The sequence below is a fragment of the Sorex araneus genome, chromosome X (assembly GCF_027595985.1).
Source record: "Sorex araneus isolate mSorAra2 chromosome X, mSorAra2.pri, whole genome shotgun sequence".
Classification (NCBI taxonomy): Eukaryota; Metazoa; Chordata; class Mammalia; order Eulipotyphla; family Soricidae; genus Sorex; species Sorex araneus.
In genome coordinates this window covers 43,337,418-43,351,326 of record NC_073313.1, presented here as the reverse complement: position 1 = coordinate 43,351,326, position 13,909 = coordinate 43,337,418, and the positions used below count along the sequence as shown (strand labels likewise).

The following is a 13,909-nucleotide window of genomic DNA, read 5'->3' as shown; positions in this document are numbered from 1 at the left end:
CAAGGGTGGCCCCCAAACTAAAAGAAACCAGAGAGAAAAATCCCCTTAGCCCTCGTATAGTTATGTGATCTTGAATTTGCTGTCTCTGTTTCCTCATCAGTAAAATGCCCATCTCATATGATTGTTAGGATAGCAAATGGCAATATTAAGTACTTAGACCATTGAGAGACATCATAAATTTTGATTTTATTATCACATAATTGTCTCCTGCATACTGACTTCAAACCTGACCTTTCCACAGAAGTTGATCTTCAGAATGCTAATGATCCTTCCTGGCTGAATTTTACAGCCATTACTCAGCCTTCTCCAACTACTCATGCCTTGATTTCATTTACTACTTTGACTTTCTTAACATTGTATTATTGATTCATCCTTTTCTAGTAACTTCTCGTTTGTCAAATTTACTGACTTGTTTTCCTCATTCTACTTTTATGCAAGTTTTCTTTGGTTCCATTTGCAGCCATTGTTCTTTTTGACAAAACTACATAGAATTAATAAATCAGAGAGGAGATAATGTTATCTCTTTTTCTTTGTATAGTATACCTTTACTTAGCCTTGGTTCTCCTTTACCTGTCTACCTTCTACTTTCAAATATTAAAGTATCACATTTGATTTTATTCATCTTCAAACAGGTAAGACTCCAAGACTGTTAGCATGGGATGGTTTTAATGTAAATATGGCAAGTGGTATCTATGCCCACACTTTTCATGTGCTGATCATTATATTAACAGCTTTATTTTTCAAATGATATCATACTGCTTACAACAGTATATTTACCTACACTGTCAGAATTTGACCTTCAGAGTGACACTGAGGCTGTGTCCTATATTATTCAACATATTTCACAGATTATGTGCAAAAACTTATGGTTCAATGCTAAGAGAAATGGAGGAATACCTTTTCTATTTAAAGCATACTAATTCTTCCCCCCCCTTCCATGTAGCTTCCTTGATATGCATTTATAAGTACTAGATTTTTTGACTAAAGAATAGAGAATATATTATTATCTAATGTGGGGGGAAATAAAGAAAAGGTAACATACAAAGCAAAATTTAGTTATTTGAAGATAAAGGATTATACACTGAAACTTTGTTACAATAGTTTGGGGAATATACACGGAAACTTTGTTACAATAGTTTGGGGATTAAACACTGAAACATTGTTACAATCGTTTGGAGCATATACACGGAAACTTTGTTACAGTCGTTTGGGGATTATACATGGAAACTTTGTTACAATAGCTTGGGGAAAGTATTTGTTCTACTTTCACTTTAATAAAAACTGAGTTGGCTGGGGAGCTGCAGGGGAAAAAGCCTGTCATAGAGTCAGACTGGTAGGTGGGAGGGAAACTGGTTACACTGGTGGAAAAAAGTGGACCATGGTGAAGGAATTGCTGTTGGAACATCATATGACTGAAACTCAATCAAAATAACTTTGTAAATATGTAAATGGTGACTAAAAATTGTTAAAGAAACTGAATATAATGCATATAGATGTAGATTGGCAAAAAAATTAAATTTTTATTGTCAAAAAAATGTCAACCTTAAGCTTAGGTCGAATGGGGGATTTCATCTCTCTAGGTAGAGAAGTCTTCATGTTACCATAGATCACACCCATTCATTCATCATTCACTCTAATTGCCTTTTGTTCCTACCTAATAAAGTATGTTATATGTTTATTTTGCAGATCTAAAGCGGGAAGCCAGTATCTGTCATATGCTGAAACATCCCCACATTGTAGAATTGTTGGAGACATATAGCTCAGATGGAATGCTTTACATGGTTTTTGAATTGTGAGTGTACATTTACTATTCTTAAGGGTAAAATTATATGCAATGTTGGTTTTGGACAGCGCTGACACTTTTCTTATAAACTTTAATAGTAGTCGTGAGATCATAGAGTTAGCTCCAAAGTCTGGAGCACATGCTTTGCATGAGAGAGGTCCAAGACCCCACAATGCATAGTCCCCTGAGTAGTGCTGCATGGGACCCCAAAACAAGGAATTCAGTAATACTTGTGAACTCCTCTAGCTAGGCAGCCTCAAAGAAACAAGAATTAAAGGGTTGTCTTATCTAATATTCATAGTGACTAAAGAAGCAAAACTTGTTTATAATCAGTTACCCTCAGGTTTTGCAGAATTCATAAAAGAGGCTCTAAAAATAGAGTTCAGAGAGATTGGAAGTCTCAAATTAAATCATCTTAACCGTAGAATTGGTGGGAAAGCGTAGGTTGGGAGTGGAAGTTTCTGTGTAGCAAATCTCTGAGGCAACTAAAACAATACTGAACTAAACTTTAACTTTTGAAATAATCACCATATTGTGATATGAAAGAAATCCTTGAAGCTGGAGCAGTTGTAGAGTGGGTTGGATCCTTGTCTGGCATGTGGCTGACCTGGGTTCCGTCCCCAGCAAACCATATGGTCTCCCAGACTTACCAGGAGCGATCCTTGAGCATAGTAAGCTTGGAGTACTGCCAGGTGTGGCCCCAAAAGCAAAAATTGGAAGAAATTCTGTAGATGTGTATTTTGATTTCAGTAAACCGTTTGATCTGTTTCTCACATAATTTTTGTTGGGAAGATGGAAAACTCTGAGCGAAGGGTAGTACAACTGGGTAGTCTGAGAGCTGCTTGAACAGTTGTGTCCAAAGTGATTCTATGAAAGTTAATCAGGGGCCATCGAGATAATACAGGCCTTGTACATGGCCGACTCCAGTTCAGTTCCTAGTACCACATAAGAACACAGTCAAGTGTCACCCCTGAGCCCAGAGTCAGGAGTAAGCCCTAAAACTGCCAGATACGTCCCGAAGTTCCTAATCTCCCCCCCCCCCCGCCCCTCACCCTCAAATAGTTACTGTCACTCTCATCCTGTTGCTCATCTATTTGCTCGAGCAGACACCAGTAACGTCTCCATTATGAGACTTGTTACTGTTTTTGGCATATCGAATATACCACCAGTAGATTGCCAGGCTCTGCCGTGTGGGCAGGATATTCTCAGTAGCTTGCCAGGCTCTCCAAGAGGGCCGGAGGAATCAAACCTGGGGCGGCTGCATGCAAGGCGAACGCCCTACCACTGCGCTATCCCCCAAATAGTTTATGAGATTAAATCATGTTCTGTTTCATCAGTGCCTTTGGTTTGGGTCTCCTACAAGGTTAAGGAACAGACCAGGACAGAAGACATGTTAAGGCTCTATGGGGGGTGGCTTTCAAGAGTATCCACATGGTTGTTGACTATAAGAATGAAAGCCTTAGTTCCTCTTAAGCTGTTGACGTGAAGTCTACCTCAATTCCTTGTCACAGGGCCTTCTCCATAGAGCAGCTTCACAGCCTGACAGCTGGCTTCATTCGGGCCAGCCTGAGAGCAGGAGACAATATAAATAAGCAGATGCCACAGTCTTGTAACCTAATCACATACCATCATGCCTGCCGTATTCTAGTCATTAGAAATAAGACTCTAGATCCGGCCCACACATGAAGTAAAAATTAGCACACAAATTCAAGGGCATGCATTCTCAGTTGTGATGGTTATTGGGAGCCCTGTCAGCAGCTGCCCTTCACAGAGGGCTAGCTAATGCATTGAATATCTAGATCAAAAATTGGGATTCTTTTACAAGGTTGTAACAAAGGAGGTTAACAAAGAAGAGGAAATTTAAGACCAGTTGGTATAGAAACCCCATTCTTCAAATATATAAGTGCAAGAAAGATTATTGTGAACTTGTGCCCACTCCAGTGAAAAAGATGCCAGCATTTTAGTTGTTGAAACAGCTTAAAAATACTTGAACACTACCTTTAGCTACATTCATTAGACTCTTGTATTCAGAATCACACACTCACATTTTATTATATACTGCACACTCCCCCTGGAGAGCTCATAGTAAACAGGACACTGGCACACTTCCAACTGGTGGTAACTAGAGTAGGAAAGAAAATTCTGACATAGAAATCACAGCCTTCAAAAGCTTTGCTGGCAAACCTGGTAAAAGAATTTTAAAATTATCTACCTTCTCGCATATTTTAAATGGGCACATAAAAATTTATTGTGATATACTCTTCAACATTTCGTGTATTATTTTATATATGTTTTTCTCCCAAACTAAAGAGCTGTAAGCTTATCTCATTCAATTTCTGAAAACTGTCAGCTATGTGACTAAAATGGCCAAGTTAGTCCACATTATCAAACCAGCCAGTCATCCAACTCAGACTCTCTTTCTGTCAGAAAAAAAAATCTGGCTTCATTTTTCAAATAAAATTAAAGTATAAACAGACACCTCCGAGACAATCACCTTGCTACTGATTTCTTATTCTAAAATAGATAAGGCTTTGCCAGAAATATTATCTGGATCAAATACAATGACTTCCCTTCCTTTCCAAAGTTCTCTGTTTTGCTCTCAAGGGCCTCTACCTTGAGGGGATTTGTATTTGTCAGTTGTCTCTTTGAAGCTTGGCAGACTTTGCAGAATAAATGAGCAGTTTGTCTTTTTGAGATGGGTGTCCTATGAGTGAAAAATCAAAGATAAATCTGCAGGCCACAGCCACATTTTCAGACAGAACAAATATTGGCAAATGAAGATGCAGAAATGTTACCTGAAAAAGTTCCCTTTCCGCATATCCCTTGTCAGGACTTTGGGAGTTTAAAGACCACTGGCATGGAAAAGCTGTTGAGCACCAGGAAAAGAGTACAGGGTTTGAGGTGTTTCTCTTGCATGTGGCCACCCTTGATTCCAATCCCCGGCACTTCATATGTTCCCCTTAAGCACCACCAGGAGTGATCTCTGAACACAGAACCAGGAGTAACCCCTGAACATAACTGGTTGTTTCCCCACTGCAAAATAAAGAAACCCTATTGAAAAAAAACAGATTTTTTTCTTTAGTTACCAAAAAACCTGTTAATTATGTATTTCTGCTTAAAGAGTTTATTTGGTAGAAAAGCATGGTAGAAATAATGGATGAATTCAGTTTTTTGAAAGATCATAGAAAAGAATTACATGAGGCCAGAGATAGAGCCTTGCATTGTGTGAGGCCATGGGACCCCCCTCCCTCATCCAGAAACACCCTGCCAAAAAAAGGATAATTTTCTTATTTATGGGGCTGGAGTGATAGCACAGTGGGTAGGGTGTTTGCCTTGCGTGTAGCCAACCCAGGTTTGATTGACCCATCCCTCTCGGAGAGCCCGGCAAGCTACCGAGAGTATCCCGTCTGCACACAGAGCCTGGCAAGCTACCTGTCGCATGTTGGACATGCCAAAAACAAGTCTTACAATGGAGACGTTACTGGTGCCTGCTCGAGCAAATTGGTGAACAACGGGACAACAGTGCTACAGTGCTACAGTGTTTACTGGGCGTAGGGGCTGTAGTCAGAATCAATGAATGGTAAGCATAGGAAGGCAGATTTCCCCTCTAAGCGAGAAGGTATTTGTGCGGATGAGACTCATTCTAAGAATGTAGACTGTTTCTGAGTTGACAGTGCCCCACTGGAAGTGCTCCACATAAACTGCAGCTGGGTCAGAGCCAGGAACCTAAAGATAACCTTGGCCCAGAGAGAACTGTGAACGTCCCTTTCGACTTGAAAGATATTTTCATTCTCTTTTCATCACTTCCCTGGTATAATTTTGTACTTTATTCAAGAAATTATTTTCTGTCCAGCTTCTTATTCATGAAGAAACAGGGGAAATAACAGTTTTAGCACTTGCTTTAATGAGCGTGGAAAGCAACATTTTAATTTTGCCTAAATCTCATCATCTTTGCTCTTTGTTTCAAAACTTAAATAACAGTCTGTGAGAGAGAAAACCGTCTTTAGTACTGTGACTTTCGCTAATTATTTTTACTTCTCAACTCTCAGTTTTATTACTTTTAAAATTTTTATAAGACAATAAAAACTAGATGATAAAACTGTGGATTCTGTTTGGAAAATGGTGAAGTTCTATACGATATTATTCCCAGTGGATTTAACAGGTTTGTTTTAGTTTCTCAGTGTGGCCTCTCTGTGGGAGAGCATATATATTTATATAGTTAATTGTGATTTTTATTGTGATTAAAATAATTCATTGATGGCTTTATGTTGAAATGACAGACACCTCATTAAAGTTCCATATTTGTCAGTCATCTGATTGTAGTGTTAGGCTAAATCACTGGAGCATAGGTTTTTATTTTAATTTTTTAACATTTTACTGTGAAAAATCTCAGATAAAAGACTCCTTTTTCCTCCCATCACTCATCTGAATAGTTATCAACATTTTGCCATTTTTATTTTAGCCTTTCCTGTTGTCTGATTTTCATCGGGGGGGGTGGAATATTTCTAAAGCAATCATAGACAGCTATGAATACTCCAGTTTGTACTTCTCACAGATAAGAAGAAAGTGAAAAATGATCATAATGCTATTATCATACCTAGGAAAATCAACAGTAATTTCTTAATATCATGTTATGTTCAGTTGACATTCTTTTTCTGACTGAACATAAATGTTGAGGATTTCTAAATTTAGAACTGTTTTATTCATTCTCAATGCTAAAAGTCCGTTTAAATATTTTGCAAAAAAGGAAAAAAACCAACCAGATTGTAAAATCATTGAGTTTTTTCATTCGTTTTTTATGAATTCACCCCCAATCAGTTGTCCTTGTGCAGTTCTTTGCATGTTCTTTGAGCTCCTGTTAGTTCTTGAAAACAAACCAACCCAAAGCATCAATTGCTGTAAGACTGAGAGTGCTGTGGCGCCAGGAGCAAACCAGTAACTGTGTGTGTACCTCCATCTACTGGCTAGGTAAGAGATTGCTTGTCTTGTTGCGATGTGGAAGCAACTAGTCCAGAACAAGCTTCATGTTTCTGGTAATAGTTGTAGTTACCTATGGTACTCAGTGACTCATTTTCAGTTTATGGGCTCACTGGAGCCTTTCTGACATTTTCTTATATGATGCCAATATGGAGTAGACAAGGAAAGAGTAAACATGTGAAATAATATTGCTCTTTATCGGCTACTTGGAAACAGTTGATAATTGGTGGGGAAATGACTAAAGCCAGCAATATAGTGAGGTTATCAGTGATTTTCTTAATGTGCCAGCTCTATGTATCTCTGTCAGAGGCTTCTAACCAAATGTCCCTAGTGTTCTTCAAAATGGAAGAAAACCATGGCCCAGTCATATTGTTTATCATGTTAGAAAATCCTTAGACTTAGCTGATAACGCCATTTAACTGCACATGGCTTATAAATTGAAAGCATATACAGTTGCTGTGACTCACAAGAACAGAATTTTAGAGCTGGAAAAAGATTTGAGCTACAGATTTCGAACTTAGCCTTAGGAAATCCTGTCGCACTTTTACCCACATTTCAACCCAACTGCTCAGTTTCAACAAATATGAGTCCTGAAGAGGGAGGTGGGAGGTAATAGGATTTAGAGATTATGTTGCATTTTCCCCACAAGCTCACTAGTTTGTTAAGAATTTGCCTGTTTGCTTTGCTGTATGCATTGCTTTGGAATTAGACTTATTTTTGGAACTGTCTGCAGCAATTTGCTGAAACCTATTTTACAATTTAAGTTCCGTTTTGAAGACAGGGCTGTGTTGTGTCACCCCCACAATTAAATATTTATTTCTAAGAAACACCTCCGAGCTTGTCTTGAGTAATCAGGTACTTGAGAGTTAAGCTGTAAATCTGGAAATGTCTGTCCAAGGAATTTTAATTGCCTTATTATAGAATTATTAAGTATATGACAGGGAGACTTTTATAATACTAAGAACGTAAAACACATCTTACATGAAAACAGTAGTTTGCATCTCTTAAAATAATGCCAGAAGGTTTTTTTGAAACTTCTAAGTGGAATAGATGGAAAGTTCTTTCACGAATTTTAAAAATTTATTTAATCTTCTTTGGAGATAAGTATTTATACTTGGGGAAGGGAAATGTTCATAAAGGATAGTGTAGAACTGATTGCCACTTATAAGCAAATTTACAACTTAAGGAAAATTATGTATGTTTCAGATCAAACAAAAAGTAACATTTTAATTTGTATAATGATCATACATTTTTCTAGTTAATCTCGCCTATCTCAGTTATTTTATTTTCATGTGTAATTATATGAATTGCTTTTCATTCATTTGGTATATATCTAATGCCTCCTTATGCATGGTATAATAACTGGAAAATACTTGGTCCTAGAAAATGCAGGAACTTGGTACTTAAAATATTTCAATCTGGGGGCTGGAGCAATAGCACAGCGGGTAGGGCATTTGCCTTGCACGCGGCCGACCCAGGTTCGAGTCCCAGTATCCCATATGGTCCCCTGAGCACCGCCAGAAGTGGTTCCTGAGTGCATGAGCCAGGAGTGACCCCTGTGCATCACCGGGTGTGACCCAAAAAGAAAAAAAAAATTAATCTAATTAGATATAAGAAAGGAATTTATTGGGTGCCTTGTTGGCTTTAAATTAAATGTTGGAACAAATTTAAGAAATTATTTAAAATCAAGCGTTTCTCTTGACTAGCTTCACCATCATACTGAATTTTTAAAATGAAGTTGCATTATAGTTTTAAAAGCCGTGTGTCAGGGCCAGAGAGCTAAAATGAGGGTAATAATGTAGGGCATAAAGCACCCGTCTTGCATACAGCTGACCCAGGTTCAATCCGCAGCATCACACTTCACCCAAGGAATACCGGAAGTAACCCCCAAGCAAGACAGGTGTGGTCTTGACACCCCACTGCCACCAACAAAAAAGAGCTGTGTATCAGAGCCCGCTCCAGATTCAATGCTTCACTAAGGACTCATAGGACTTGATCTGTAGGTAGTCTCGTTCAGAGCGATTTTATTGCAGCTAAATAATATAAAGCAAAAAGAGAGAGAGAGTGGGTAGAAAACCAGGGGGAACTGGGCACAGGCTTCCAAGGACCTTCGTCAACAGTGAGTGGTGACAACACAGGTGAAATATTGCCAACCAGGACAGTTTATTGGTGTCTCGAATTTTATTGGGAAATTGTGATGTAGGTGTCCTCTGCCCAATGTGCCCTAAATTCTGTGCTCCCAGGAAGAAAGCAGGTGATCACAATAAACCATACTCTTTGCACCAGCAGCTTAGATACAGTGAAGCGCTCTTCTGGTTAGGAGAGAAGGAACCATGCCGAAATTGAAGTTCCCAGATGCCTCTCGCGGGTCAGTCATGCATGCAGGCCATTTAGGCCTCTCAAAGCTTTGGCCTGCTCTGTTAACTCTTCACCGTACAAATGGAAATAGAGATAAGTAGAACATTTCAGCTTTTCAAACTAGAATGCAACTTCATTTTAAACATTCAGTATGGTGGTGAACCTAATCAAGAGAAATGCCTGACTTTAAAGAATTGATTAATTTTTTTCAACATTTAATACAGTCTACCACACTACTCTCAAAGCTTTGGCCTGCTCTGTTAACTCTTCACCACACAAATTGAAATAGAGATTAGTAGAAGATAAGGCTTGGAGTTGATGACTTCCTGGATCTGAAAATAAAATGTAATTGCTTATGAAAGTATTTCTAAGCATTGGATTTGTTTTCAATTTTAACTGTAACTACTATATTATCTAGACATCCATTGTAAAAACATTTTATATATAGAACAAATTCAAGATTGAGTTGTCCAGTATAAAGTAATCTTAAGTTTTGAATTCTGCATTTGAAAGTAATGTCCTCAGATGCCTGTTATCTTAGAAATGCATTGGAAGTCATCACTGTTAATTATGTAACTATATCTTAATCCATTAAAAATAATTTTGAGTAAATTTATGTGCATCTAAAATAGGAAAAAATTTAGTTCACTTTCTTATTTCAGAGTAGTTTGTTCACTTAAAAATAAAAATTATAAGTAGTTTTCATTGTGTAAACAACCTTATAGTACATGTACTTTCTACTAATTTACAACTTATAGAAAATTGTGACGACAAAAATACCATTTGCAAAGGTTAATCAGAGTGCACATTTTAGAACATTTTCTTCTGTTTGTGCTCATTATCAGAATTGCACTAAATTGAAATCATTTTATATGTAATTTTGTTTCCTGATTTTTTCAACTTAAAAAATTCTAAGCACTTTTCTATGCCATTAAATATTTTTAGATACCACATGTGAATGGCTGCATTAAGATATCTAAAATATATGAATGTTCTACATTTAATTTCCCTGTAGTACTATGTTTACATTGTTTTTAATCTTTTTCCTATTAGATATAATATTATGATTAACATACTTATATATATTTCATAATCACTGATTATTTCTTTGTAGTAAGTTTTTAGAAGTAGAATTACTGGGTGGACAAATATATGAATACCTACATCATGCATAGCTTTTAACCTTGTTAAATAGAATATTGCATTTAGGAGAATACAAGGTTATTATAGGCAATGTTAATAATCACAAGGGCATAACTATAGAGTTAAAGGAACTAATGTAAGGAGCAAAAAAACATTAACTGCAACCCAAGTCAAAAAAGAAAAAGAACTGTCAGCCCCTCAATAGCCCCTGTGTGTTCCATTTTCTTTTTATCCTGTTTCGTTCGTTTGTTTTAATCTTTGGAGAGAAGGGTAACTATGAAAGAGGCCACAACAAAACAGGGGCTGGAGTGATAACAGAGCGGGTAAGGCATTTTCCTTGCACGCGGCCAACCCGGTTTCGATTCCCAGCATCCAATATGGTCCCCTGAGAACCGCCAGGAGTAATTCCTGATGCAAGCCAGGATAACCCCTGTGCATCACCGGGTGTGACCCAGAAAGCAAAACAACAGCAACAACAAAACAACACCCAAGAACCTGAGGAATGTCTTGCTGTCTCCGTGGCTGGAGTGGAACCAAGTACCTAAGGACAGCATTTTGTTAGAGTCAGCTACAGTCTGCCACGCTACCAGAAGAACTTGTTGAAGTCCCTTTCTGATCACAACCCCTGAAGTTTCTTAGGAGTATGTTTTTTACTTCCATGCTTTTATATTTTTGCCATCCCATGATCGCCAAATAGGTTCCCTTGAATAGTTTATGATTCATTTGTTATCTGTCTAAGCTATTTAAATGGGATCGTACAATATTATGTTCTATGAAGTAAGGGTGGTTTGTGTCATACCTGGCAGTGCTCAGGAATTATGTGTGGTGTCAGGGATCAAACCACGGTGAGCACATGCAAGGCATATATTTTTTTTTCTTTTTCTTTTTCTTTTTTTTAAAATTTTTGCTTTTTGGGTCACACCCAGCAATGCACAGGGGTTACTCTTGGCTCATGCACTCAGGCATTACTCCTGTCGGTGCTTGGGGGACCATATGGGATGCTGGGAATCGAACCCCTGTTGGCCACGTGCAAAGGAAACGCCCTACCCGCTCCAACCCCAGTACCTATATCTTTTTTAAGTGTAGGCTGAAGAGATGATACAAGCCTCTAAGACACTTGCCTCGTATGCAGTCAACTTTGATCTCTAGCACCACATATGGTCCCCAAGCACTGCTTGGACTGATTCCTGAGCACAGAGCCAAAAGTAAACCCTGAGCACTGCTGATGAGTCCAAAGTAGCCCACTCCATCTCTTTTTGTTGTTGCTTCAATGGCTCAGTGGCCATTGTTACAGTGCTTCCACACATTTTTAGCTGCAGTGCTTCCTGATGTGGGTGGAGTCACGCAGATGGTTGTGGTGTTTTCATAATTTGTGGTACACTAGAGAGGGCACAGTTTATGGCTCTGTTAAGGAAAATCAAGTGGTCAGTGCTGCTTGGAAAGCACTCGGCATGTGAGGTGGTACTTGGGATGAAACTCAAAACTCATGTTTGCAATATGAGCACTCTATCACTGAGCCTCTCCCAGACACGCCCCCCCATATATACTTTTTTGATCTCAGAGATTGAGTCATGTTGCTTTCTTGCAGTTTCCCTCCCACCCACCCCCAAGCCTGCTTCTATAGCAGGCGCTTTTCTTCTCTCTCTCTCTCTCTCTCTCTCTCTCTCTCTCTCTCTCTCTCTCTCTCTCTCTCTCTCTCTCTCTCTCTCTCTCTCTCTCTTATTCTCTTGTTCTCTCTCATTCATTTTAATGTTGATAATATTTGGGCTTTTTCAGATTTGACTATTTTGAACAATTGAACAATGGCATTGAAAGTAATTTCATGGGCCTGGGATGTAGCTCAGAGCATATCCTTTGCATGTGTGGGACTAAGGTTCAATCCCTAACATTTAAAAAAAGTGGGGCTTGCATGCTGCCCACCCTGGTTTAAGCCCCAGTACCCTATGGTCCCCAAGCCCAGAGAGGAGTGATCACTGAATATAGCTAGGAGTAAGCCCTGCTCAACCAGGTGTGCCCCACCCACAAAAATAATAATAACAAAGGGGAAAGGAAGGATCTTGTATACATATGCGGGTACCTTAAGTACATATAATATGGTATAGACATGCAGGTAAAATTAATCAATCTTAGAATGTATAGTGTTATAGTTTACCTAGATAATGCCAAGATATTTTCTAAAGAAGATTTACAAGGGCCAGAGATATAGTAAAGTACAATGGGTAGGGCATTTGCCTTGCACATGGCTACCCAGATTTGATCCCCCTGACATCACATATGTTCCCCCCAAGTCCCACCAGGAATGATCCCTGAGCACTGACCCAGGAATAAACCCTGAGCACCACCAGGTGTAGCCCCCCAACAAAACAACACAACAAGATTTACAGTCTGCTTAGTAATGGTTTATGGTTCTCCAAGATGATCTAATTGCTTTTTTTTCTGGTATCCTACCCCAGTTGTAAAAGTCGGTTGTTGTTAGTTCTTGTTAATAATGTTGACCTGTTTTATGTGTGTGTAGGAAGGTGGAGTTTGGACTGCATGCTCATGGCTGTTCCTGAGTCTGTTCTCAGGAGCAGCCCCTCCTTAGGGAACTATTTGCAGTGCCAGAAATCAGCCAGGGTCAGGTGCAGGCAATCAAGCCTGTGATTAACCCCTAGGCTGTCTCTCTGGCCCAAAGTGTTGATCTTTCATTTTCCTGATTAATTGTTATTCATACTGTACACCCTTGGCAATATTTGGCATTGTCAGAATTTGCATTTTCATCTACTTTTATGTAGTAAAATTTTATTGTGGTTTTCCTGATTTTTCTTCCCTAGTTGCCATCTAGTGACCTCTCTCTGCTTTCTTTAAATAGTATCTTTAAATAGTATCTTTAAAATTTTTTTTCATTTTATTGAATCACCATGAGATAGTTACAAGCTTTCATGTTTGGGTTACAATCTCACAGTGATCAAACACCCATCCCTCCCCCAGTGCACATTCCCCACCACCAATATCCCGGGTATACCCCCCCTTTCCCACCCTTTCCCTGCCTCCATGGCAGACAATATTCCCCATACTCTCTCTCTACTTTGGGGCATTATGGCTTGCAACACAGACACTGAGAGGTCATCATGTTAATAGTATCTTTTGACTAAGCAAAGTTTGTGGGGCTGGAGTGATAACACAGCAGGTAGGGCATTTGCCTTCCACGCAGCCAACCTAGGTTCAATTCCCAGCATCCCATATGGTCCCCTGAGCACCATCACGGGTAATTCCAGAGTGCAGAGCCAGGAGTGACCCCTGTGCATCACTGGTTGTGATCCAAAAAGAAAAAAAAAGAGAATTTTGTTATTTCTTATAGTATAACATGCGAGTTTTTTCTTTTTCAGTTAGGGTTTTTGTTTCTTGGTTAAAAAATATTTATACCTTGAGATTATGAGGATATTCTGTTTTTTCATCCACCCAAAATTTATTTGGAGTATAAGGTAACAGTCCAATTACATTTCTTCCCATATAGATATTCGACCAGTCTCAGCACAGACTGCTGAAAAGACTGCTCTGCAGTAAGTCTCTTGCCATGACCTCAGCGTCTATATACATACAATTGTTTCAAGGCTCTAGGCTGGCCCATTGCCTATTTGCCTGACATTGTGCCAAGGGGATGTTGTC

General features: G+C 38.9%; 1 protein-coding gene across 13 annotated transcripts in view; it reads left to right on the top strand.

The window, feature by feature from the left end:
- CASK (calcium/calmodulin dependent serine protein kinase) overlaps window positions 1-13,909 on the top strand; it is a 454,745-nt gene that overhangs the window by 171,409 nt on the left and 269,427 nt on the right. For all 13 annotated transcript variants that reach the window (XM_055123462.1, XM_055123473.1, XM_055123468.1 and 10 more), the window contains exon 3: window positions 1,687-1,792. In XM_055123462.1, the coding sequence (XP_054979437.1) occupies window positions 1,687-1,792 (106 nt within the window). The remainder of the gene's footprint in view (window positions 1-1,686; window positions 1,793-13,909) is intronic.